This window comes from Passer montanus, unplaced genomic scaffold, assembly GCF_014805655.1.
Source record: "Passer montanus isolate IOZ18808 unplaced genomic scaffold, ASM1480565v1 scaffold20, whole genome shotgun sequence".
NCBI classification, from domain to species: domain Eukaryota; kingdom Metazoa; phylum Chordata; class Aves; order Passeriformes; family Passeridae; genus Passer; species Passer montanus.
In genome coordinates this window covers 13,388,478-13,416,320 of record NW_024366592.1, presented here as the reverse complement: position 1 = coordinate 13,416,320, position 27,843 = coordinate 13,388,478, and the positions used below count along the sequence as shown (strand labels likewise).

At 41.8% G+C, this 27,843-nt stretch overlaps 1 protein-coding gene across 7 annotated transcripts in view; it reads left to right on the top strand.

The window, feature by feature from the left end:
• Window positions 1–27,843, top strand: part of ITPR2 (inositol 1,4,5-trisphosphate receptor type 2) — a 244,485-nt gene that overhangs the window by 131,493 nt on the left and 85,149 nt on the right. For all 7 annotated transcript variants that reach the window (XM_039708068.1, XM_039708067.1, XM_039708063.1 and 4 more), the window contains 2 exons: window positions 535–677; window positions 2,684–2,792. In XM_039708068.1, coding sequence (XP_039564002.1) covers window positions 535–677; window positions 2,684–2,792 — 252 coding nt within the window. The remainder of the gene's footprint in view (window positions 1–534; window positions 678–2,683; window positions 2,793–27,843) is intronic.

Below are 27,843 nucleotides of genomic sequence, written 5' to 3'. Positions count from 1 at the left end.
ATTGTGGTGCCCAAAACTGCACACAATGTTCAAGTTGTCCACAGAGCAACATCTCCTTTCTGCCTTTTTACGGCCACGTGTCTTGTTCTGGCTGCAGAGGAGATACTGGAGGTTTTAGGTCATGTTTGTGTCACTGGAGATTGCCAAGAGATGGAGATCACCTTGTGCATGTAGAGCCTAAACAGGTTGAGGGGTTTACCTGAGAAAACAGCAGGACCCAGACAAATGGAGGGGCCTTAAACACCAAGGACACAACACCTGAGGTGACGCATTAACTGTGTGTGGTGAGCATCGCTTTTCCAGGACACCATCATCCTAACTGTTGCCACAGGTTTTGTGAGCACTCCTGCAGAGGAGAAATTTGAAAGAGAGTAACAATGGGCACCTTGTCCCCCCTGCTCTGCGTGAGGAGTGGTGTGAAAAAAGGCTTGAGGTGGCTTTACAGCCAGCTGGGCATCACAGCCAACTGTGTGACTCCACAGCAATGTTGTTGTAGTTCTCCTGCAGTTATGGATGTTCTCCTGTCTCCCCCAGGACGTGGTGTCCTCCTTGGAGCAGCAGTTCACACCCATGATGCAAGCTGAGTTCTCAGTGCTGGTTGATGTGCTGCACAGCCCAGAGCTCCTGTTCCCCGAGGGCAGCGATGCCAGAATAAGATGTGGTGCTTTCATGTCCAAGTAAGTGGTGTGCAGAGGGGCCTTGGGAAAGATGGCAGGGTTTTAACTTTTTCAACAGCATTTACCTCTGGTTTTCAGCAGAGACTTAAGCATGCAGGTGACCAAGTTTACTCTTGAAAGCTTACAGTGAGGTCTTTTGATCCATGTTGTATATTTCTCAGCAGTTTTGTTGTCTGGAAAGCAGAGAGAGAGGGGGTTGCTTGACTCACCTGGTAGAAATGGGATGTTAATGGCTTGCAAAAATTCTGGCAGGCTCAACCTATTTCTGTTTTCTCAATGGGCTACTTTGCTGTTACATTTCACCAAATCTACAACAGAAACTTACTAGGTTCTATTTTGTTGGTTTTATGAGCAGGGTTTTATGAGCCTTCAAAAGGGAACCTAATACACCCAAGGATAGCTTAGCTACTACCTTTGGAAGCAAATAATGAGCAGGATGGCTTCTGCTGCAGTGTTAGAAACAAAAAGGTTTAATAAAAGGCAAAATAACAAACAGAAAATCCGAGCCAGGTACAGAGGTCTGCCCTTGGTAGAAGCACCTTCACAAAAGCAGTTTAGTTCTTTTGTCTTCCTCTTTTTCTACCTTATGGGCCAGGCGGGACTTTTTGGCTTCTATCCAATTAGGTGACCCCAAGGTTTTAGTGAAGTCTCTGGGGTCCTGTAAGGTGGCTTTTCACCTGATTGTCGGGAGAAATTTCTGGGCTTCTTTCCTTTTTTGGGGGACAAAGGCTAGCTTTGCCACTCTGTTATTAGGGGGCACTCTCCTACTCCTACGGAAACTTAGATTTTTCATAGCAGAATTTTCAAGAATTCATAATGAAGCAGTGGGCTGCTCAAGGCTCATGGGTTTTTGTTGGATTTTTTTTGATATAGCAAATTGATATTTTTATTTTAAGCTGCCAACAGCTCTTTGAAAATACATTTCACTTGGACCTCTATCTGGTCTTGAATTATTTGCAGTCTGTGCATTGGAATAGTGTCTTGCAAATTTTTTATTAGTCCTCAAGTGAGATGCCCTCCCTGTCCTTAAGAAACTATAATTGAAACAGAGATAACTTGGGAGAAATGAATGTATTGGCAGCCCTTCTGATTCCTTGATTATTTGCATATTCTGCAGAGGTACCATTGTAACAATATAGTTTATATTTTAGGAAAAATTTAAAAAAAATTAAATTTTGAGATTATCCCATCCCATGTTCTCTGTCCAAACTCCTGTTTGAAGCCAGCATCAAAAAAACCTCCCATCCCAAAATCTGTCCAAGGTCTTCGGATTTCCTCCCTTCTTATTTCCACAAACATTTCTCCAAAAATGTGTGAACCAGTGCAAGGACCTGTGCCCTGTGCACAGATCTGTTCTCCACAAAGACAGAAAGGCTGCTTCTGGTATCGGTTTCAGCTGACTGAAATACAAACTCCTGTCACCATCATAGCTGGAGACAGAAATGAACCTTGTTTTCTGGCTTGTCAAGTGGTTGTGTGAATGTAAACAACAATTATGTTTCATCCAAATGTCTGTATTTCTGAATGCTTCCTTTTCCAAATTTTCCAAATTTTTATTTCCAAATAAAGATTTTTGGAAATCCATTTGCTAATTATATCATAAATATAATATAACCATCATAGAAGTTGGAAGGTGTAAAGTTTGTAGCTTTTAAAGTTTGCAAGATGCATGGTGAATACTGGTTACCTTTAAATAGTGGTTAAATTAAGTTACCTTTAAATAAGGAAAGGATGAAATAGCAAGTCTGGATCTTAAACTGTAAACCCTCAAAAAAAGGGGATGTAGAATTTTGTCTTCAGTATGGGCAGTAAGATATGCAAATTGACACAAAAATCTCCCAACACCTGAAAGTCCCCTTTCCTTTTTAATTATGATTTCTCTTGACCACTTTTATTTCCTTTCCTAGAGGAAAAATATAGTAATGGACAATTTTTACATAAAGAAATTGCAACATGGCTTAGCATCAATGTGCAATGCTCTTTTAGTTTTAATATTTTACTTTCAGGTTGATTAATCACACAAAGAAGCTGATGGAGAAAGAAGAAAAGCTCTGCATTAAAATCCTTCAAACTTTACGAGAAATGCTTGACAAGAAAACCAACTTCGCAGAAGAGGTACTGCTTCCATTTTAATATTGAATATAGAACTAACAGCACAGTGATAATACCAGAATCTGACAGGATTTCAGTTTTGTGCATGTTTTGGAGATAACCTGGTGTCTTAGGAACAGTGTGGTAAGGTAGCAAGTTGGTTTGGAACAAAAGAAACTCTCTGCCTTACATAGTTCTGTGTGAGGGACTTGATAAGAGTCAAGGCAAGCAAGATGAAATGAATTAGCAGTGGCAGGTATTACTATGTATAATTATATATTGGATATTCTCTACTTCTGGAGATTAGTCTTAATTTGTCACGCCCAACTTTACCATAAAATCAATGGAAATATAGGGATTTTTAATTGCAATTGTACAGTTTTTCCCTGCTGCCTGTGGTGCCAGAGTTTTGTACTCCACACGCTTTGTAATGCTCCCAAATGTGTGAAAGGAAATCTGCAATGTTTAAGCAGAGCTGCCAGTTTTGGGAAGAAGTGACACAGTCTGTACTCTGTAAGTGTCTAATTATTTCTTGCATTCCTCTTTCCCCTCTTTGCCCAGTTTTCTCTTGCAAAACCAAGTCTTTCAAATGCCTCTTTCATTCTGCCTGTTCCTTTGCCTATCAGTTGGCAGATTCAGATGTAGATGTCAGCTGTCCCTGTTCTTTCTGAGCCTGATCCCAGTGTCTTCTGTGTAATTACCTCTTATCTGTATTTCTGGGTATTCCCCAAACCATTTCAGCATTATTCACTCTTAAATATGAATCATGGAGTTATAATCTAATTTTTCAGTGCTGACATCAGACTTGCCCTGTGCAAAAATAACCAGTGTAAGCAGAGGAAACCAATCCCATTCTCACCTCCTCCTTGAAGAAAACCGTGGTTAGGCCTGGGCAGACAAATTCTTTTTTAATGTCATAAAGAAAATTTCACAGGGGAAGTAGATATTATTATTCTTAATTATTATTTATATTTATTCTAATAGCATTCTGGGTGCATAACACCACTGCATCACATGGGAAAAATAATTTGCTTTTTTTAACTGACCTTTGCCAAACCTCTTCAAAAGAATTACATAGACCCACCATAAGTCAACCTCATCTCAGGACTACAGGGGAGGAAAAAAGACAACACTTTTAATGTAGGACTTGAAATAAGCAAGAAGATTTGCTTCTTTTAGTTGATCCTTTGGCTGCTGATAAAGGGACATAGAGTTAAGGGAGGGAATTATCATCAGAAGGAATGTGCTCCATAGGTTTGTAAGAGCCCTGCTTTTCAGGAGTGGGTAAAGGAGGTGTATTCCCAAATCCCTGATGTGACCTCCACCATCTTGAGGGTGCATGTTGGCTGGAAAAGCTCTTTCTAAACAGAAGTTCTCCCCTGTGCTTCCTCTGGAGTCCCATTGGTTTTACACTGAGGAATGTAATGAATCAGTGCAAACAAATATGTGAATAAACAAGCTTGGATATGCTTTGCAAGTGCTTCTCTGGCGTGCTACTCTTATGAGTCATTGTTCAATGCCATGGACTTCAGAACAGTAAAAATAGCACAATGAATAGCCTCATATGCGTGTTTCCCATCTTTTTTTGGGCTGTGATCTCACTGCTTGCAAAGTTATTCAACTGTGGTATGCAGATATTAAAAAAAAAAAGTAATAAATACATAATGGTCATAACCAGAACAAAGCTACAGAGGGACTTGGGACATTTTGACACGAAGCCTGAGTTTGCTAATCACCCATCAAATTGTATTTTCTGTGATAAACCTGACAGAAATGGTCAACCTCCAGTTTCTGCAGACTTTCCCACAGTGAGAAAGAAGGATGAAATAATGAAATAAAATTTTCTCCTCTCTCTTCACGTTAATTCCCACCACTGAGCACCTTCTACTGTCTTTGTCCTTCATTTGACCACTGGAAGGTAACCTATGTCATTTGCTAAAGGAACAGGAGGCAAAATAGGAGTAAGAGCTTATTTAACTGATTTTATACCTATTCCTGCATCCACTATGTCAACTCTGTTGTTGCACCTCCCCTTGGTGGTGAGTTTCAGGTCTCTGATGCTTTCCTGGCTCCACATCCTTGGATTTCCTGGCAGTCAGCCTCCGAGGCAGCACTCTTGTGCCTTGTACTTGCTTAGCACCACGACATCTAATCGTGCTGGGAATCAAAGTTTAATTTCAGAAGTTTGATTTAAAATATATAAATGAGATATAAAAACCTCCTGGCCATTGATTAGCTTTCATAAGTAATTGTGGGTGGTTATTGCAATCTCCTGGGGGAGTTCTGCATTGTGTCCTAGGCCTGTTTGTATTGATTAGGTCACCAACTGGAGTGAAATGTGATCTACATTTCCTCTCTTCCAGAACAGCATTAAAACACTTGAGAAAGGCAGTGTGTGTGGGGGGAGCTCGCATTGCCTCTGTTCAGATAGCTACTGCAGTATCTAAATATATTTATCTAAAGCTTGCTTCAGACTGATTATTTGAGAAGAAAAGCAGGAGGGACAGAAAGGACTGTCCTTGGACTAAATGTGCCCCATCTATATTTGAGTTTAGAATCACTGGCAGTTTTTATACCCAGTTTGCAAAACCAGAAGGATCTTGGACTGGGATTTTAAAATTTATTTAGGCGTATCTTTTTGTGTTTCACCATAGTGCTTGATTTCAGTTTAATTTCTGTGTGAATGTTGCATCTAGACCTATTTATACACCTCAGTTTGAATCTGAGTAACATTTCCAAAAGCACCTGAAACATGTAGACTGACGTGTGCTCACTTTGCAAATGATTGGAGCTGTTTAAAATCTTAGCATTACCTTGCTGCCCTGCTTAAAGTGTCTGTCTATACAGCAGAGCTGCTGGGCCAGGAAGGGTGGTCCAACATCTTCAGGGAGGGTTCAGAAGCTTAAATTAAACCCTCCCTAGTGAATTGGATTAAGTTGTTGAACTCTTGATCCAGTGGTGCTCATGTGGACTTCATGCCTGTCTCCAGCTGCTGGCATGTCAATGCCTTGGGCACAGACAACCTGCTGATTTCCCAGCTGTTCATAAATCAGGTCAGCACTTCTGGGAGAAAAATATCATCTCCTCTACCATGTTTATATTACATCTGATCAGATGTGCTAGTGGATGGTAGGGCGTTACAGAATGTGTAACGTGTGCCCCTCCCTAAGGCAGCTCCTTTGAAAACCACTACTGTAAATGAATGGAGCCCTTCAGGAAGGGATGCCTGTGCTGCAGAGCTCACACTTTATACTTTTTCTTTGTCTTTTAGGTGTTGAACTTCAATAAAAAATTGAAAACTGCACTTTTAAGTGTCAGTAGAACAAGACTTTGTAAGCTGCTTAATTGTCAGAAATAAGTAGTTGGGCTTTTTGCCTTTTTTGCAAATCTCATGAAAAATGTTGGGTTTTCTCTTAGACATTTGTACTAGTTCATAATTTAAAATCATAGAAGTAGCTTCATGGCCTTTTGTTTTGCAGGGTTAAGGTTTCTGCATTCAACTTTAGATATGAAATGTAAGCTGTCCTCTCCCCTTTGTTTGCAGGAACACTACCAAACATACATGTGAAAGAAATGGTACAGCTTTGGTGGAAATACAAATGTATTTTATTCCTGTGGCCACTGCTGGCTCTTGGTCATTTTGTGCCAGAAGAACTGAATCTTTTCATGTGGAGCTGTTGACAAAACTCCAGTGAGTTTGTCAAAAGCAGTCATGCCAGTTTATTATTGTATTGATCTACAAGGGAAGCTGAAGCCAGTGGGAGCTGCAGGTCTTTTTCTGATGGGGTAAATAGCCTTAATGGGTTTTAGAAGTCAGGAGATTTTGGGACCCACTACAGTGTCCCAGCATTGCAGCTCATTGAATCACATTCTCAACTTAAACTGCATTCTATTTTATAGCCTCATCGTTTCAAGATGATTTGACTTACTTGCATGTGCAAATTAGCATTCAGAAAACAGCATTTGTAGGTGAAAAAAAAAAAAGAATAATTCTGAAAATGTGTTGCTTGCTGAATGTATCATACCTCAGAAGAATGCTTCTTTTAAATGGGAGAGCAGGATCCAAAGTCCTTTATTTGTGCTACTACTCATATTTTGGGTTAGTGGCACTGCAGGCATTTTGAAGAATTACATTTATTTTTTCCCCATTTGTGCTGTCAGTTTTATTTGTGCTGATGTATAAAAATGCCTGTACACTGGCCTGCACAGGTATTTTCCTGTTGTCAACAGGCCATTCTCCTCACTAAGCTCAGTGTGCCTATAAGGTGACAGGGGGTCAAAAACAGCTTAGGAGAACATGCATGCTCAGTGCTGTTTGTACTGATTTTTTTTTTTTAAATCGCATATCTATTTCAGCTGATAAAGGATACTTTTGCAGGGTGCTGCATTAAAAACACTCCTTAGGAAAACAGCTCGCGGGGAGGGACTAGAGGTGCAGGGAGGAAGAATGTTTGGTTATCTCCAGCAGTGCCAGCCTGGTTGTGGACCAGCACTTCTGGTATGGTCAAAAACTGCTGTTGTGGCTCATGGGAGTTAAATGATGAGTGAAAACTCAAACACAAGTGGGACAAACGCCTCGGTCTTGGAGATGCTTTGTGTGAAGGTAGTGATCAGCTGCAGAACCAAAGCCTCCAGGAATTCATTGCAGCTCAGGATTCAAGTTTTGCTATTGCCCTGAATCCTATGAACCAGTAATTGCAGTGGCAGGAGCACCAGAGCTTTCAGATATGCAAGACTAAACACTGAATGTGGTCAGAACCTGAAAGTGTGGTAATTTCTCATTAGACCCATGCACTGACATTTTACAAAAGAGAGAAAACCTACAGAAAAACAAATGAGCATCATTTCACTTTTCCCCCTCTAGGCTTCAAGCTGGGATAATTAAGCAAAGGAATACCAGGAGGCATGTGATGGTGTTGTTTGTTCTAGGCAGGTGTTGTCAGCCACAGTGCTCAGAGCCTCAGGCCATCAGCCACTGTTGTGTTGATATTGCTGCACACTTCTGGGCTGTGACAGGCAGCATCAACCAGAATATTCTGAATTAGCATCTCTCATCTTTGGGGTACCCCTTTTCCCTCCTGTGCTGTGTATTGTTCTGGACTGAAAGGACAATGCTGCTTGACAGCCCCGAGATACTCTGCTGGATTTTTGATCATGTCCATTTGTTGCCGATGCAAAAAACCTGTGAGAACTGGGTATATGAAAAATGTGACTTATTTTTAAGGGGATTTTTTTTTTTCTGTAAGTAACAGAAAGATATTTGCTCCAGCTTTGGACTGTCACCTGCTTATGTCACCTTCAGAAGCCTGTTGAGAGCCATTGTGGTTGGGCCAGTTGTGAGGCACCAACAGGGGTCTGTGCCATGGCTGGTTTCAGGCAGAATGCATGGCCTTTGTTGCGCTGGACAAGAACCTAAAGTCGTGTATCAAGGACAGGTAATTGAGGAGACAGCCCTCCTGACAAAGTGCAAAGTGCAGGTCCTGATCTAGTGAAAGGCAGGAGCAGTTTAATCTGCTGCAGGGGCAGTGAGCACAGGCCTAATTACATTGCAGTCATGATTTTGCCCTCTCTTTAATATGCGTGTTTGTTAACTCACCATGATGCAAATAAAGTATCTTCAGAGACCCAAAGGTTCTGTCTCAGGTGATAGTTCAGTGAGCAGTGGTGCTCACTACTCTCTGGTACTTACTCTTTTTCGTTTCAAAACCTTGGTTATTTTTCTTTTGTTTATTTGTTCTTCAAGTCACAAACAAATCTAATGGATCTAACAAATCTAACAGGATGCCCAAGCTGTAAAAACACATGGTTGTTAACACATTCCATCTAAAAGATTGTAGTCTCTCAGTAGCTCATATTTATCAAATTTTAAGATTATGGTATCTTGTTATCCATTTTTCTTTCAGAAATATTATGCCCCAAATCCTGATTGATAAATTATTTTGGAACTTATATCATTTGCCCTTCTCACATACATCATCTGTCCTCTAAAGGAGCATCTGATGCTGTAAAATATTTTTTGTAGCTACTAATTAAAACAGCATTAACCAAACCAATAAAACTGGAGTAGCCTGTTCCTTACTCTGAACTTTAAATGACCAATTTCTGCTCTGGAATGTGCTCTTTACACAACCTATGGGACATAGGGGGTTTGCCCTTCTTATTTCACATTAACACCTTCCTGTGGATGTGATCTTAAGAAGAGCAAACCAGCAAGAAAATCTTAACTGCCTGCAAACTGTTTGACATCCTTCTCTATTGATATTGCTACTCAATAAAAACAAATAAAAAGGAGTGCAAGAGAAGAGAGCTGTTTAATAAGTGAAACTGTTAGAGCTCTCAGGATGATTCATCTCACCTTACTCAGGTACAATATTCATGGAACTGATCAGGATCCTTTTTGTGAACAACAGCAACTAGATTTTCTTGTTTTGAATACAGGTGAAATGAATTTCTCTAAAGACTTCAGTGCATCTGGAAGTTAAATTCCATGCTTCCTATAGCTCTTTGAATCAAATTCTACATCATGAAGATATCAGGATCAAGGTTTTCTCCCTGATTTTATTTCTATATTTTAAATTATGAATAAAGCAGATTTTTAGGAATTTAGTGGAAGGTTCTAGCAGATCTTAGATTGGCAAGGGCTAGGTAAAGGACCAAAGATATGTTGTAAGTTAATATGTAGAATGAGTCAACAGTTTTATCATATGGTTCACATCTCCAGGTGTGTGGAGTTTTGTGTGAGGACAGATTCATAAATATAATTATTTATTTTAGGTTATTTATTCCTATTCCTTCTCTTTAACCTCCATGATGGAGTTATATTAGAAGATAAATGTTAGAATGTTAATTTGGTGTCTTAGCATACTGTTTTGTTTTTAATGGAGTAGATGGTCTTGTTTAGAATTATATGTATTAATGCTATCAGAGTTACTTAATAGGAATAAGAACATAATTCCCATTTGCCACCCTAATTTTAGTGATTGGTGGTTGTTCAAAGTTCCTGGTTGACACCCCAAGGAACCTTTGTGCTTATTGGTAGAGCAGGAGCAATTGACATGGGTGCAACAGGGCTTTCCATACTCAGAGAGCAGTTACACTGAGGTGGGAAGGGAGTTCAGAGGAACAGGTGAGAGAAACAAATTGCAGGCACCCTAATGTTTGGGATAGTTGCAAGGTTTTCTGGGAGTTAGGAGAATAAAACTGCATAAACTTTTTTTCCTGACTGTGATTCTGGAAGATGTTTCTCTCCACATGCTTCCCATTCCCTTTTCAGAATTAATTCCTATATGAAAAGGCCACATGTATGAGCAGTTTCAGTACCACTGCCAGGTAATGGTTATAATTCTTGCTGGGAAGAACAGAGAGTGCTGCAGTATCACAGAGACCACAGTGTGGCAACTGTGGACTTTCCAGAAACATCTCCTGTCTGTGGGAGCAGGTCAGCTGCTGCTGCACGGCTCAATTCCCACAGCAGGCAGATGTCTGCAGTAGTTGTGGAGAGGGCAAGAGAAAATGTCTCCTTTGGTTTTGAATTTCCTTGGAAGGGGAAAAGGGTTCTTTTGTTTTCTGATTTTTTTAAATTTTTTTTGGTGGTTTTGGTTTGATTTGTTTTGTTAGGGTTTTTTTGCTGTTGATGTTGTTGTTGTCTATCACAAATTTGCTTCTGCTTTATTTAATATGTTTGAGCAACAACCCTGTTTGTACTTTGCAGTCGCACCAGAGATAGCAGTGAGCAGAATTCAGTGCCTTGTATTAAGGATGGCCAATGAATATTTATGATAGACCTAGGGAGCCAGTAATAAAAATGAAATCAGCGTGATGCCACTAGATCCAAATCTTTGATCTCTCTTTTAAGAGAAAATACAGTAAAGCAGGGGATAATGGACTCATTATAATGGAATGGTTAGTTATGGTTACTTAGGGTAGCATGAATAGGTGGCATTACATGAACTGTTCTAGTCCAAGATTTATGATCCAGAAATGTGTTTCAGGCACTAAGTTTCTACAGAAAACATCAGTTTATGATATTGTTCTGGTTTAGTTGGTCCAAGCACAAAGAATTGAAGATACATCCCTTTCACATACCAGGATGGGGCATGCTCTTGCCTTACAAGGGACAGCAAAAGCACTAAGAACCAGCAAGGCCTTTTTCCTCGACCTCTTTCTGTGCTTCTTCTCATCCATCACCCTGTCAGCATGTAGAGGGAGGGCTGGGCATTGCACAGGGCTGGAAATTAAATTCCACTCCCTGCCCAGGCTGTCTTACCAGATACCAGGTGTGAGGGGACACTTGGGGTCGTCAGGAGAGAGAGGACAGCTGCCAGTTTGGCATCACCAGGAGCATACAGGGGTGGTGGCTGGAGATGTGTGCCACAGCTGGATGCGCCCACCTCCACCAGGAGCAGGGAGAATCTCCTGCAGAGTGCTGAGACAGCTCCTGGGAAGCCTAATGAAGGAGCTGGTATTTGACAGGCATATGGGGAGCAGAAGCAAGTGAGCTATTTTTCTTTTTAATAGTTGCAATTACTTCCTTAACACCCCTGCCACACCAAGCAAGACGTAGAGGAGGACTGATTCCAGGCTGTGGATGAAAGCTGATCCCAAGGTCTCTGTCTAGCCAGGCAGGAGGAGGAAATGGAAACTCACTATTTTCTGATTGGTTTCAAACTGATGTAATTTCTAAGGGACTTCATCACTAGTGACATCTGGAAAGGGATTAGTCTGTAATGTGGCCCATCTCTCCCTTTTCAAGAAAAAGAAAATATATGCTATACTGAACTTTGGAAAACAGCTATTAAGCAACCACAGTAACTACTTCGGATAGGCTTTTTTAAATTTTTTTTTTTGGTCTGATGAGGATTTTACCCAGCATGTTTGGCCTTGGAGGAGTGCCTGGATGATATTGCCAGCTGGAATTGTCAGAGCTGCTTTGTCTTCTGTCCCAGGAAAACAGAAGCCTGGCGGGCATTCACTCTCGCTCTTATTTCATATCCCTGCTTAGTCAGAGTTGCCAGCCCCAAGCACTGAAAGCCCTGACTCAGGCCACAAACAAATCACGAGATTTGGCTTGAAAATCATGAGATTTTTAATTACAAATAGTTTATTTGGGATTTCTCTGAGTTTTTAGAGTGTCTGTTCTTCCAATTCTACTGTACAAATCCCAGAGTTTGAAGTATGCTTTGCTGAATTATGCATGTGTTTATTTACTGAAATAAAAGCCAGGTTCATTTATGGTTACCTGACCTCTGTTTGTGGGGAAAAGACCAGAATACTCAGAGCTCACATTAGGGGATCCTTTCTACTGCCAGGGGTGCAAGCAAGAGGCACTGCTGGCCCTCAGCTGGAGCACAAGGAAATGTGCTAATCAGGGCGGGACTGGTGTTGGTAAATCCAGGTACAGAGCTGTCACTGGGGGTTGGGAATGGGGCCTTGTCACTCTGAAAATTCCTTTTGGCAGACTTGTCCAAAACATTTTGTTCCCAATTACAGTTACACCAGCAAAGTCTCCTTATACACCTTTTTCCTGAAAGCTTTTTACCCTTCCCCCTGACTTTTGTTTTTATTACTTTTCTCCTCTTTCTTGCAAAAACCTTGATTTTGTGACTCCTTAGCTGTCTACAGTAGCATTTGTGTCCTATTAGCCCTCCATCCACTAGGGTTGGATACCAGTCTGCCTGCTGGTATCCAACCCTACTGGATACCAGTACTTTTCTCTACTGCAAAAGAAATTTAGATAACCTTAACTCTCAGGTATTTAAGTTTTAAGACTCCTTACTGCTTCAGAGGAACAACAATCTTCCCTTGAACCAGGTATTTTCTCAGCTGTGACCAGTTAAGAGGTTCCTAGCTCTAAGGTTCCTCCCCAGGCTGCTCTACTGGGTGCAGTTCAGCATTTTAAGAAACCAAACTCTTCTAAATATACAAATATTTGACTGTGGCTCTCTAAAAATGAAAACCTTTGCATTTAAACAAATGCTGGAAGCCCTACACATTGTTGAGAAGTTCTGCTTTTACAGTTTTTTCAAAGGGGCTAAAAATGTTCCCGGAGAACAGACTGTGCAGCCTGAGTATTCTTAATTTTGCAAGGAGACGCACATTAACTAGGTTGCTTTTGTGAGGCAGAGGATGTTAACAGTGGTAATTTACTGCTAGCAATAAAGTGTGGGCTGGTCAGTAAATTCACCCAGGATGGCACAGAGGATTGTTCTGGTTATATGTCAGAGTCTTTATTAAATTTGCCCTGGCTGTTGCTGGCGCTTTGTTGTAGTCATGATAATTCTCACGATAAAATCAACCATAAGGACTTAGAAAGGGCTGTTTGAAAAATGGAAGTTGAACTATTTCTTCTTTTTCTTCATACTTAATTATTCTTACAGCAAATATCATCACGCCTGGGAAAACCTCAGATTTTATTGTTTGAGTTTGGATTTTTGTTCTGAGTGGGGAAATGTTTTCATGAAGAAAAAAACCCAAACAACCCAAAACATCAGTCAGAGCAGCAAATTTAGGAGATTACTTGGAGTTGTGGTGTGCTTAGACAGAAATGAGTAATTTGTACTGTAGAAATCTGGGCAAAGTGGTACCTATTTGTGCCCGTGCAGGGCATGAGGTGAGAGCAGTGCTGGCTGTGTATGGGCACAGGGCTGGGAGGTAGCAGCTGAACTGGGTCCTCCTAGAGTCTTACCTGATGCTCAGCCAGGCTGCTGAGAAGGGTTTGCTGTCCTCAGTGTGGTCTGCAGGGAGCCACTTGATGAAGCTGTTTATATAAAGATATTATTTCCATACATGCAATACTGAAAGAGCTTGTTTTAACTCAGTAGCAAATTCTAGCACACTGGGTACTCTAAATGCAGGTCTTTTACTTCCCTTTTTAAAGGGGAAAAAAAAAGTAAAAAATACCCCAAGAAGTCAAGTATTTGATATATACTTCAATTCATCATATATTTAACCTGTTTTTTAAATTATAAACAATTTGAAACTAAAGAAACAATTCTTTTATCACTTTAAATTATCTCTTTCCTATTTTTGCACATGCTTTTTCCTTTACTTTTTCCCCCTGATTTTTTAGCTGAAGAAAGACTTTATTTGGGAGCAAGAAAGGAAATGTTGCTGGAATAATGTTTTCTTTTGATCTACCCCACAGTTTATGGCTTCTGTGTCTTAAGTCCAGTACTTTGATCACTATCTGTCTGTTTTGCTGCTAAGCCCTATGCAGTGTGATGTTACTATTGAGCCAGCTGGGGGTCTGCCCCCTGCAAGAACCATGAGGTAGTAAAATCAGAGTAAATGAAAAGAGTTTTCTCAAGCCTCTTCTGCATGATTCTCAACTCTTAATTTCACAGCTGAAAAGTGGCTGATTTCTTGCCCCTGCCACTCCTGCGCCCATCCAGCTCCATCTTCCAGCAGGGGCCTCCAGAGCCACAGGAGGTGGCAAAAGCAGCACCAGGCAGCTTCAGCCCTGCACAAAGGGGTTCTTTCACACACATTCCTGCTAGGAGAGCACATGTGCAGCTAAAACAAGTTTCACTGCCTATCTGACTTGAGCAGCAGCCACCCTGGGGAAGCTTATTTTTTTTTTTTCCTGAGATTGGTCAACAGATATATTGCCCTAATGCTTGTTTCTGACTTGGTGAGCGCTGTGTTTAGGCCCAGAGCTTTGTTAATTCTAGATTATTTTGTGGTGAGGAGGGTTGCTGAAGGACAAGGAAAGGGAACTGAGGTTCCACCTGACAGACTACTCGCGAACAGTGCTGCCTCTTGCCCTGAGCTTGCTGCACAGGGAGGTACCACCACCGTGGGCACATGTCAGTGCAGCACAAGGTACTTTAGTAGCACAAGCTCACTCCCATTTTGGGCTCCTCTCCAGGGGACTGAGCAACTCACCTTGAGAGAAGGTCTCTCTGAAAGTGGAAGCAGGACTTTGTGTATGATAGTGCAGAACCTCGCAGGTTGGCAGGGCGCCCATCCTCTCTCCCTAAATGAAGGAGTGTGCTCCTGGGCTTTGTGAATGAAAGATTTGTTGGGGGAAAAAATGGGATGAAGTCTTAAAAGAAATTAATTTATTAAGCTTGGCTTACTGTGTAAATTCTTGTTCTGAAGTTGGCTTCTATTGGAAAAAAATCATGCTTTTAGAAATTTGCTGCAATGTTGGCATACACAAAAGGAGCCGCTTCTTGAGTTGTACAGACTCAGAGAATCTTCCTGCTGTGTTGGCCAACTTGATTTGCAATGCCCGTTCTCTTGAAGGTGGATTTCTGGGTCACGATGGCTCCAAAAATCTGCAACCCAAGGGGGTGATCCAACAAAAGACAAAGCAGACCTTCTACAGAGCACCCTCCCTCCCTACAAATGTGCCTGTGGCACAGGTACTGCTGCCCAGGGTGTGGGGGGTGGCTACCAGCCTCCAAGGCAGCCAGATGGATGTTGGTTAGGAGATCTGGGGCATGTGTTAATCTCAGACTCCTGTGATCCATGCCTGTCATACCTGTGGAAATGTTTATGTCCATTATACTGTGGGGATGCAAACCTGCATCGGGTGGTGACACTGGGAGGGACCCCCTTGCCTGGAGGGCATGTGGCTTTGACATGGGGAGGAGCATGTTTTATCCCCAGCAGCCACTATATATCCATTATCAAATACCACCTGCCTTGTTTGCAGAAAATCCCTCCGGATGATACTGGAGGCATTTCAAAACCCACCTGGACGTGTTCCTTTGTCACCAAGGCAGGGGAGTTGGACCGGACGAGCTCCAGACGTCCCTTCCTGCCCTAACAATCCTGGGATTGTGTGAGTGATCAGCGTGGTGACGGGAGAGGCCGGTGCCCAGCCCTCCGCAGAGGTGGCAGGAGACTGATTTGGGTGAGAGCTCCGGCAGCAGGTGCCCCAGGGCTGCTCCCGCGGGCAGCGCGCTGTACCGGGGGGCTGCGGGCGGGTGCAAGGCCCCGGCTTCCACCTTTCCAATTGGCTGCCGCGCTGTAATCGCCTTTGCCTGGGCAGCGATTTAATGAGCAGTTTGGGCATGTGACCGCGGCGCATGGGAGTGGCGCGGCCGGGGGAGGCGTGGGCGCTGTTATGTAATGGGCGCAGTGTCTGGCTCCGTGCGGTGGCCCCGAGCCCGCGGGGAGTGCGGCCCCGCCGGCAGGAGCGGAGAAATGGCTCCCGAGCTTCCTCCGGGACTGCATTTGCATGGAGCGCGCATCTACTGCGCCGCCCGAGGGAGACGCCTATTGCGCCTTATGTAACGCGGCGGGAGCGGCAGCAGCGCCGGGGGACAGTCGGCGCCCCCGCTCCTTCTACTCTGTCACAAGAGCTTGGAACGTGGTTTTATTTATTAAGCGGCTCCTCTCCCGCTTGGCCGCCGCCTCGAGAAGGGGTTCCGCAGGCAGCAGTGGTGCCTTCCCGTGTTGGTGGACGCGGGATTTGGCAGAGGATGCTGGAGTGCCGGCACTGAGGTTTGGCCGTGCAGGGGGCCTGTGAGGAGTTCCCATAAATTATTTTGTGTGTGACTCCCCGGTGGTCTTGCACGGGGGTGCCTGTGTGAAGCTGCAGATGTTCTTGACATCAACTTCTCACCTTCTATCTAGTTCTCTGGGAAAAACAAAAACAACAACAACAACAACAACAAAAAAAACCAAACAAACCCCAACACAAAAAAGGAAAAAAAAAGAAAAAAAAAACCCCACCTCAAAACAAAACAAGAAAGAACCCAACAAGGTCTTGTGACTGTGGGGATGGAAAAAAAAACAAAACACTATAGTGGAGCATTTGGGTCAGCTTTAAATTTCAGTAACAATTTTTATTGATAATCAGCTGAGGAGCAAATTGACGTAACAGATCTGACATATAGAAAAGTGCTTCCCCCATCCCCACCCTGCAGCATTCACCATTTCTCCAAAGTACCATTTATAATCCCATCCTCCTCTGATGGAAGCTAATGTTCATTGTCTTGCCCTTGAAAAGAACAATAGTGCTGTCCAGGAGCTGTGAAGAAACCAAACCCTCTGAAATGTTGAGCTGTATTAAATCTCCCCTATATTTTAAGGACCAGAATATACTGCTTACAGGCAGTCTGATTGCATGGCAGCCAAAACATTTTCCTTTTAAACATTTCCCCTGCTACCACTAGTAAGAAAATAGCTGTTTATAAAGCTGTGCTTGCAACAAACTCCAGTGCTGTTTGATAAGATCAAGTGTACTGGTTGTGCATCTGGGGAATATTCAACAAATAATATCACTTCATATGATACAGATTCTATTATCCTGTATTTATTGTATTTCCAAGAGGAAGTTATTGTTGGAGTTGTTTTTGTATTAATAAGCATCACAAAACGGTGTTTTGTTTTGGTGGGTATAAGGTTTTTGTCTTCCCTTCTGTTGCTTTTCCTCTATTCTTTTGCTTCACCTCTCTATATACAGCAGACTCATGTTTAAATATACATTGTTATATATAGTTACATAACTCTGTCTTGCAAGTGCTGAAAAATGATCCCTGGCTTTATCTTCTGAGTATTTTTTAAAATTAACAGGTTTTGTGTATAATCTAGCACAAAAAGACAGAGGGAGGCGTGCTGCTACTACATGGATAGTTTCCCACAAATCAGAACAAAAATAATATAAATTATACCCCAACAAATATAATATGCTATGCTTTTGCTAGCCAGTAAATATTGAAACCAAAGAGTATAAATGTCTTTGCTAACGAGTGGATACTGAGTTGATTTAATGAGTTGGTGATGTAGTTGGTGACTGCTCATTATCATCAGAGAATTTAACTTGCTGCAGCAACTCAGAAAATAAATGAGTACAGCTCAGACTGGACTGTGTTGTGAGCGAAATGAGAACTTCTCTCTGCAGCTTTAGCAGTCTTTGGTTTTTCCTGCTTCATATCAGTCATGCTGAGCTGTGGTTCAGGTCCTTTAACCAGCCATTGCTGATCTTTCCAAGAATGGGCATGGAAATGGTGCCAGACCTTGCCTCTCACGAGCGGAGGAAATGCCCAGACAGGTAAACAGATTCAGAGGTCTTGACAGCTGGAGACTGACAACAGGCCTTCTCTCAGAATAAAGGGCCATTCTTCTCCCAAGGTGTGGAGAGGGAATATTGGGACTTTGGTTATCCTCTATCAGATATTACAGGAGATAAAGGAGCTCCAAAGGTGTGGAAAGCTCTTACTACAGCTTGAACAGGTCAGGTTGCTTATGAACAAAAGCATGCCAGGAGTCCTGCTGGACTCTGCCAGTGCTGAAAGTGTTTGACTGGTTGAATGGAATCACCTTATTCAGGTACCACTTATGGAAAGAAAACAGCAAAACTCTTCCCATTCTGTAGCCTACGTTTTGTGGACCTTCATTCCTTAAATACCAATGTGCCCTCAGAGCTGTGGGTTACTAGATACTGCAGAAGCACAGCACATAAATGACATTTGTTTTATTTTGGAGTTGTTAGGAAATCAATGTCCCCACAGGGTGTAAATACAGTGGAAGAGGGTTTGTGTGTTTGCGCTCCAAGACAAAAGTTCTTTATTCTTAAAATATACAGTTGCAGAGAAAACTGTATATTAAAATAAAATTGTTTATTTTTTTTCCTCCTTGGTGCAGAGTTTGAGAATCTGGTTCTGATTGCTTGGGCTTTGCTGCTGTTGCCTGATTTTTACATGGTGCTGAAACTCAGAGACGTGTGCAGTGAAACTTTAAAACTGTGTTGAGTTTTAGAAATGTTCACCTGTTAGGAAAAAAAAAGCAGCAAGCCAGCCTACAGAGAGTTTTAAAAATAGCCCCCAAGTCCTCCTGGAATTCAGTTACAGATGCCTACCAGCTGCTTCCCCTGCCCGGGACTTTAATTTCTAGTTTCTCTGTTCCTCTGGATGTTCCTTGCAGGGGAACAGCCCATGTGACATGACTAATGAACAGAGAGATTGGAGAGAGAGGTGCTGGGGTATGGCCCCCTGCCATCCTTCCATCCCACCTGCTGCTTGGGCTGTCCTTTCATAGTCACGATTTGAGCTGTACGATTGTTGTACAATGTGGATACCGGCTGTGCGGCCACTGCTGGGACTGGCACTTTATTCTCATGCTATGTGCAATGACTTTTTCAAAAGCTTTTTATTTAGCCCCTGTAGCACTGTGTCTTACCAAAAAAAAAAAAAAAAAAAATTTTAAGAATCCTGTCTTCTTGGATCTGTATTCTGTCTGAGTTCACAGGCGCACACTATATCCCCCATTTGCTAAAACACCGAAGTGCAGACCCTGAGCTAAACTGCAGGCTTCATTTCCCTTGGAAATATATGCAGATTGTAATAGATTTGCCCATAAGTGCCCATGCTGGATTCTCCCATAATATGGACCTTGCCCTTAAGGAATTGTTTCCAACCTTGTCGTGCAGGATCAAAGTTTAAAAAAAAAAAAAAAAAAGGCAAAACGCAAAACACCAAAACTTGGCTTACCTATTAAGTTACATGGACTGTCTTTTGTTGAGTATAGTCTTTTTTTTGGTCAGGTAGCAGATGATTCAGCTGTCCAGTTGCAGGACAACATTTTACAGCAACGTAGTTTGGATGTAATCCTCTTTCTGGTATTGTCCCATAGGCTTTCTGTGTGTGCCCATCTGTGTGTGGCAGTGACAGGAGCTTTCCACCCAGTCTGGCTGTCTGCAGGGTCTCACTAGTTCTGTTATGCCTTGCTCTCTTGGGTATGGTTTGACTCTTTGATTGGGAAGAATATGATTTGAGGGTTTGTGGCAGAAATTAATTTACTAGTTCATAGGGAAGGGAAGTGGGGGAGGAGAGGAGAGGGAAGGGAAATAATTTTTTTGGTACAGAACAACAATCCTCCAAGGACATAGTTACAGTATTTCTTGTTAAAGTACAACATGTTTGTTTTCAAATCCTGTAGAAAATGCAGTGATTCTGTGGCTTAGGCTGTTGCCTGCTTAGCATACAGCTATGCTGCAGATACAGCTGTTCTGAGCTGAGCAGCCCCTGCTTGATGTTTGGTCCCACTGATTTCACAAGACAATTCTTATTCACAGGTCTTCACATAATATGACGTGTCTGACTGAGAGCTGGAGACATGAAGGCCTTTTTTGATTTGAGATTTCTCAGTGATTTTTAATTTTGGTGCAGAGATCCCAGCAGAAGTGATTTTAATTAAGAACCTGATCCATGGCTCTTAGATTTAATGATGGGATGTACGTGCTTACAGTGTGCAGTGCTGCCCTGCCTTAGGGATCTCTAGGCTAGCTCCAAATTAACCCATTTCATGAATTAGTTTCACAAGCAGAATTTTGTGGCTTCCCTTTCTGGTGCTGTCTTGTTTTGTTTTCTGAGGTTTCTCTCCATAGTGATGCATGGATGCACCCACAGCCTCTTATGAGCTGAGGTCAGATTTGGTGTTAAAATCAAGCAGTTCTTTACTGTTTGATACATAGATTTATTTTTTTTTATCCTAAGAGTTTAAGTTAGGCTAAAGATCAATGCTTCCAACTTTTATTTTTGAAGGAGGCTGATACCTGTGTGATATAAGTGATAGAGCTGATGTCTGAGAAGCAGAAGTGCACACAGCAAGTCACTGGAGCTGACAGATTTCAAAGGGGTGTAGCTGGTTGTGTAAGCCACTAGCTTGGATGGTTTGATGTAATGCTGTTTCCAGACACTGTGGGGATTATATGTGCCAGTGCTGGGTGTTGCTGGACAGTAACTACAATAATTCACCCTCAACATAATTACCACCTATGGCAAGGCTAGCAGCTCTTAAATGAGGAGGAGTGGGATTCTTTATCCAGGAAAACACTGAGGACTTTGTCTTTCTGTAAATCCACTTAATTTCTTCATTAGAAGGGCAAGAAATAGTGACAAACCTCAGCCAGCAATGTGCATAATGAAGTATTTGTTTAAATACTCCCTTTGATTTTAAACAGTAGCACAGGCAGAATCCAGAAAAACCAGTTGGCTTTTCTTGCGGCTCGTACAACATTAGCAGTAGTTTTGGACATGCAGCACAGCACTGTTACATGGGAGGCTTTAATGTGCATTTTGAGCACTTCATTTCCCTCTCTTCGGACACTAAAATTGATAATATTGTAAGTATAGCTCTAGCCACTTATAGGCCTCTTTTGAATGGTTGATTGCTTAAAATACGCAGTAACATTGTTAGAGGGGAAAATGGCAAGTTTAAAAAATCATATTTAATTTTTTACTTCCTTTTCTTACCTACTTTACTAATTCATCTCATTAGTAGATTAAGAAACAAGTTGTCTTGCAACTGCAGAGGTTATTTTTTGTGGATGTGGGGGGATTGTATCCTTCATGGAGTGCAGACGTGCAAAAAAACGATGCTTAGGATTTGGTTGTTTTGCTGTGCTGGTAGGAGTAACTGATCAGGGGAATGTAAAGTGGCTTCCTTGGCACCTGATCCAAATCCCATTAAAGCCAGTAAAAAGATTTCTAATGTTATTAGAGCCATGATGGGATCGCTCTAGCTACATTTTCCTTGTTCCATTGCTTCTAGCATTGCCTGCTCAGAGATCCCAGTGGGATCAGTCGTAACAAGCTGGAACTTTTACACCCTTGCCCTCTGGGAAACTGGTGTTTACTGGATTGCAGGTTTCCCAGTCATTGGACCTGCTCCTGACCATTACAAAACTCATGTAGCTGTAGTAGAAATGCTGATGGTGAGAGCTGCAGGGGGACCTGAGCCCCCACAGTGCTGTCAAACAAGCCAAGTGGGCCCTTGGTACTGTTATTTAAAGTCTGCCTACCTGGTTTGCAGATAGAATGAATTACTTTGCCATTTATGTGATCTGCATTATTCCTTCTTGTAACTATGGGCACAAAGCCTGATATTGAAAATGTGGTCTCTTGTGGCACAGGTCTATGGTTTCAGTCATTTGGATGAGCCTCTGTTTATTTGTGCCATGATGGCTGAGAAATGGTTCTGTGCTGGTGAAAACTCAGGGTGCCTTCAGTGCAGAATTAATTACAGTGTAGGGGAGTGCACCCACTGCCAAAACTATTTGACAGAGCATGAAAGAAGTCCAGTTTGTCCTGTTAAGTATGTCTGCAAAATGCTGGAGGGGTACCTGTTGTTTGCTTATGAAACATTGCAGTCATGCACACCTGTGGTCAGCTGAGTCTCAGGAGCTGAATGCCCCTCTCTGCATCCCACATCAGCTCCAACTTCTTGATTGCTCCTCAGCCTGTAACTTGCAGCCCTCCCAGCACAACATTCTGCTGTCCTGCCTTATGGAAGGGTTTGGCTGTCACAGCTTTGCAATAAATAATCTATAATCTTGTTGTTGAAGCATCTTAATTAATGTTGTAAGAGCTGGCTCTTGAGCACTGCTTTTGAGCCATGTGAGCTCCTGGCTGTGGAATACTTGAAATTATCATAAATCTCTCTGAGATGGATTTTTCATCCCCTGAACCATAACCCCAGCCTCACTCGCACCTGAACTTCTGTTGTGTGTAATTTAATACCAGAAGCAGGAGAAAGCATCTCAAGTGATTTCCTGTGAATCTTTGCTCAAGGTGAAGGAGGAGACAGATGCATTCACTGCCTGAAAAATGGTTGGCTGTTGGATCAATAGATCAGATTGTTTGGTGTGAGGGACTGAATCTCTTTTGCCACTCTTAGAATGGTATGAAGCAGATTTTCTTTTTTCATTGAGACTGTGTGACAGGTGCAGTGGTAGTTAGGCTTGCATTTGTAAATTTAAAAAATCTCTGGCTCTCTCAAGGCTAAGGGCATTCAGTAGGCACACAGCTCACTGCCCAGCAGGCACAGTCAGCATCTCCCCACAAAGACCCCATGCTCTTGGAAAGATGTGGGAATAATACATTGTAATATCTCATGTGGAAGTTCTGTCCTTCAATGCAATCAGTGTGGGTGATACCATAAACCCTGTGGTAGTATTTACAGAGTAACTTGTGCTGTTAAAGGGAAAATTTAAAATAATTGTGGCTTTTTTTACTCTGACTGTATTTCCCTCTGCCTGTGCTGTGTTGGCTCAAGTTTGGAGTCCTAATTTAGGTAAAGCTTTAGGCAGGAGGACGATATTCTGAGGCACACTGCCTACTTGCAGGTAGTGCACACTCCCATTATCATCAGTGCTGTGCAAAGACTGCAGCATCTTTCTGGAGCAGACTGTAAATTAAGGCCTGCAAAGTCTAGCCATGTCCCCTTAATCCTACTTTGTCTTTTGTCTTAGGATAGAAGAATTATTTGCATGGCACAAAGCAGATCATAATGGTTATCTCAGAGCTCATTGTTATTTTGCAGTGTTTTTATGAGGCTGGCAGCCTAATGCTGCAAAGTTGTTTGTAATGTTAAGCTTCTACACCTAAAGCAGTGAGGTATCCATGGTAACTGTCTTGCCTGTACACAGTCCCTCGGCAGCCTTTTCACACAGGTCAGAGCACGCACATTCCCAGAAACTGACTCAATTTAGTCTGCCTTAAACATCAGGTAATTTTAAAAAGGCACTGGCTCTGATATTTTTTTTTCTTTTTTGGTAATAGAATTTGGTTTTAATTAGACATTTGAGCATTCTGCTAGTGAAAACAAAATAAAACACCTTTGTCACTGTAAATATGTCTGTTGCTCAGACCTATTCAAATTAAACCTGAGTCTTGTGCTAAAAATGTTAAGGGCTGTGTAGCAAGCAAATTTTAAATTAAAGTTTCTACTTAGCACTGTAGAAACATCCTGCTGTGAGGTTTACAATAGCATTTTTTTCATCTAGATCCTCTGTCAGTACTTGGTATACTCAGTTTCCTTTGATTTCTCTCATAGTTGAGTCCAAGATTAGACTCCAAAAATTATCCTACTTCCTTCCCCATCTCCTTGTTGATTTGCAGAATACATGTTCATTAAGATGAGTTTCTGTTCTTGTCAATAATGATTTTTTGCAGTTGTCTGAGGTACTTATCTGCATATACCAAAGCCTGAGGAAAATTCTCTGCAGAAACAGCTGCCATACTTGGAACTTTTTCATCTGCCAGCTTGTTCCCATCTTAAAGTTTTCTTGTCTAATTTTTTTGGACATCGTTTTGCTTCGTCTTGGTTTGTTCTGTCAGTTCCAATGCTTTTGCTATAGTGAATCATCAGGTGTGTTTCTGCTGGGAGTTTGGCTTGGTGACTCAAGTGTGGAGAAGGAAAAGGCTCAACTTTTAACCAGGTGCTTCCTTCCCAAATGCTCACTTGCCCTTTCCCAGCGTCCTCCAGAGCTACTTTGTTAAACAAGAGGCCTGATAGCCAGGGTAACTGAGGGGCAAAAGCTACAAATCAAGTGTCACATGGATTATAATGTGTCCTTGGAACATCCAGGGGATAGGGAGGAAAAACGCAAATTCAGAGGGGACAAGGAGGAAGAAAAAAGATGGAGGATAGCAAAGAAGGAGAGAAAAAATCCAGATCCTCTCCTGGTCTCCTGCATCATCCCTTCTGCACTATATAAATCTGTCAAGCTTTCAGCTGAGTCTCAGCAGCTTATGGTGCCACAGTTAGAATACTAATGTTTGCTCCTACTTACAAGGAGTTTTAGGCCAGAGAGGGACATTAAGTATGTAGGTAGAGGCATCGAGTGACATTCAGTCCTTTGCAGAAAAAAAAAAAGTCGTTTCATCATCAACTGGACCCACAGGGGGACAAAAAGGCACTAATATGTATAGGAAACCAATTTATGTAACAAAGCCTTTGCAAAGTCGTAATTAATTAAAGGAACTAAATAATGGTGATGTTCTGGTCAGTGTTATTTGGGGCTAAATGAGGGATCTGTTGTTCATAAGCTGTCATCAGAGCTGAGAAGGCTGATGCTGTGGTTGTCTCTGCCATGCAGAGACATTCTTTAGTGCCTTAGAAGATCAGGTACTTTAGACTTTGTTAGTACAAACCAGGAGTATTCTGTGGAAGTGAGAAGGAGAATTTGGAGTCACCTGGCTCAGCAAGTGAGTGTGTGTCCCCAGCAGAATGTCTCACTGGGGAAGGGAGCCTGGAGCTTCTCTCTAAGAGGCTGCCTTTTGTTGAAAAGCTGAAGTGTTTCTACCATTGTTTTTTGTATAAACCAGTAGTATTTTGCTAAGGATATTTATCAGATAGACAAAATGCAGATCTTTTTCATGTTAGGATTTTGGTAATGTGTTTTCTTGCTATGGGAGTTCTGTGTTTAGCCTGTTGGAATCTGGTTTCCAGCTGATATTTTGGATCACTGTAGTGCTCTCTATGTCTCCTTGTCAGAGATTCATAAAAACTGTTTTCCCCTTGAATTTACATTGGGTTGCACTGTTTTTTTGATCCAATACAAATAGACTTGGTACATTTCATGGTCTCTTTTAAACACATGTGGATTGCTAAAGAGGGTCATACCAGAGGATTAAGAGTGTTTCTTGCTGTGTGGCCATCACCAGATGCTTCAGAAAGTCTTAAGAACCCCCACTGCAGGCAGACTTCAAGTTTTCTATTCTTCCTGGAATCTTGGGATAATCCTTAACAGTAAGATCATAAATCTGCGGGCCCTAAAGCAAGAGATTTTGTCTTCTTTCCCATAGGTTTTTTTTTTTTAAACATTTGCTATTGTAAGTGGTTTTAGTTGTCTGTAGAAATGCCCAAATCCTCTTCTGAGTCTTGCTGTATTCTTGGCCTTGGTGACTTCCCATGACCATCTGATTATGTGTGGGCTAACAAGTACTTCTTTATCACTTTTTCATTGATCCTCTTCACATTTCATTGGGGGCTACTTTTTGAGTGGGAGTAGAGACAGGAATTCTCAACCTCCCCATCTCCACCCCATTAAAGCTTTGCTGTGCTTTTGCCTTGTCTTTTCCGAGGTGAGCAATCTCAGTCTGCAATACCAGAGTTTTTCCATACCTTTGTGTGCTCCCAGCACTTCTCTGAGCCTTCTACGAAATGGCAACCTGTTGAAAATACGGGACCTAGATGAAACTTGTGTCAATGATCCAACTTAGAGCACTAATTTTGTCTGTATCATTTCTCACCCTACTCTATGTTTTCACAAGGTTTTTTGCTGCATTCACAACGGAGGATTTTACCAATAATCAGAATAGCCTAAATAATCAGTTCTGTAGCCTCTAAAACTGTTGGTGGGTTTTGTTTTGTGTTCATTAAAAGCACTGACTTCATGCCATGCCTGTGCAGTTTAATTCCCAGTTACTGGAACTGTAAAATTCTTCTTGGTTTTCATAATGCTGTTGGGCCCTGATGTTGGGATGTTGCATGGCATTTATCAGAGAGATGTCAGGAGTGGGAATATCAGCACCCTTGAAACAGAGGATAAAAAAATTGCTGTTCCAGGACTTCCAGAGCAGGTTTCCTGCTGGCTCCCAGTCAATCTGTGGTGTACTTAACACCTCTAAAGAAGCCTATGACATTTTATTTCCATAGCTACATGCTATGCATGTAGGAACATTCCAGTGATAATATATTTCTCCTTGGAAGCAATAGAAAGGCATTATAATGGCAACAGCTTAATAATAAATATAGACCAAAATCTGGTATGATGAAACAGATAATGCACGTGTGTTGCAGTCTTATCTAGGACATAAATAATTCCACAATTTTAGCAAATATTAAATATGAAGGGGCAGTTTAATATTATGGGTGAACAGCTTGCATATTAAATTTTAAATAAACATGAATCTCTTTTAGTAGTGGGAATTTGAAAAGCTGAGACAGGCTCATGAAAATGTGACTTCATCTCCCACTTGTCTGTACCTTTGAAGAGCTGATTTAATTTCAAGCAAATTTTTTCAATCAGTTGTGGAGTGGCTTCAATGCTATTTTTTTTTTTTCTGTTCAACATAGAAGATAACTTTTTCCTGATCTTGGGAAATCTGGCATTTAGAAATTGTTGTTGCTCCTGAAATAAGACGACACCTAAAAAACTATTGGGCTCTGGTGTGATAGCCAATATATCTCTGACAGTTATTAAAAACAAAATGCTACTCTGTTAATACATTGTCTCAGTTTCATGCAGCAACTTTGGCTAATAGAAGTAGTTTATGAACCTTCTGCTGCAGTGCTGCACAAAGTCAGAATTATTTCAATGGCAGTCTCCAAAGCATGCTATTGGATTTATTTGTTTGAACTGATGAAATTTTAGACTCCAAGAGTGAAAAGCAAATATTGGCCTCTAATTTAAAAGGGAGAATTGTGAACTGCTTTGGAAAAAGAGAGGTTTTTCATAGTGAACCTTGCCTTCAAAAATCAGAATGTCTGTCTGTCGTTTGGAAGAGAAGCTCTATCATAAAAAGTTCAGATATGCTAGGAAAGACCAGCTCCATCACTAAGTCACTGTAGGTTTGTGAAACAGTGGGTAAGGTCCAGGATAATTCCTGAATAAGCCTGGAGAGGTGCTTAGCCTGCTTATTTAAGAATGACATTAATAGGAGATGAGGTAGCCTGGCCTAGTGCAGGGTCTGTGCCAGGACCTGGTTCCTCATTGCTGTGGAATAAACTTACCAAAGACCTTTTCCAGCCTCCTGAGGAGCTCAACACCAGGGATATGGTAGAGCTCAGCTGTTCTCTGTGGCAGCACAGCCTTTGCCAGGGCAGGAACAAGAGCTCAGGTGGTGAATGATGTTTTAGTCATAAGATGATCCAGTTCTTATACTTGATCAAGGGGTCCTTTCCTTCTGGTTTGGCTTTCCCTCCTAATCCTGCATTGCCGTTATTTCTTAGCTACTTGGGAGTGGATTTGCTGTTTGAGGAAGAGGAGATGTTGCTCCTTGTGGTAACAGCCAACAGTCAGCAGCAAGGGTCTTACAAAAATCAACAAATCTACCAGAGGAGGTTGCTTAAATATTTATTTGATATTTGTCACCTCTGGCAATCAAAGTCCATCCACACATTTTAGGGGTTTTTTCTTTTCTTTTTTTTTTTTCCTGGCCCTCTGGCTCTGGCCACTGAGGTTTCACATTTCCAAATACTATTCCTAGGACCAGGAGCAGTAGAAATTAGCATAGTAGTGGGGTGTTTGGTTTTGTTCTGGACTTTTTTTTTAATGTAGACTGGAATTCTCATAAAAGCACAAAATTTTAGGTGCCAGTTATTATCCTGATATCAT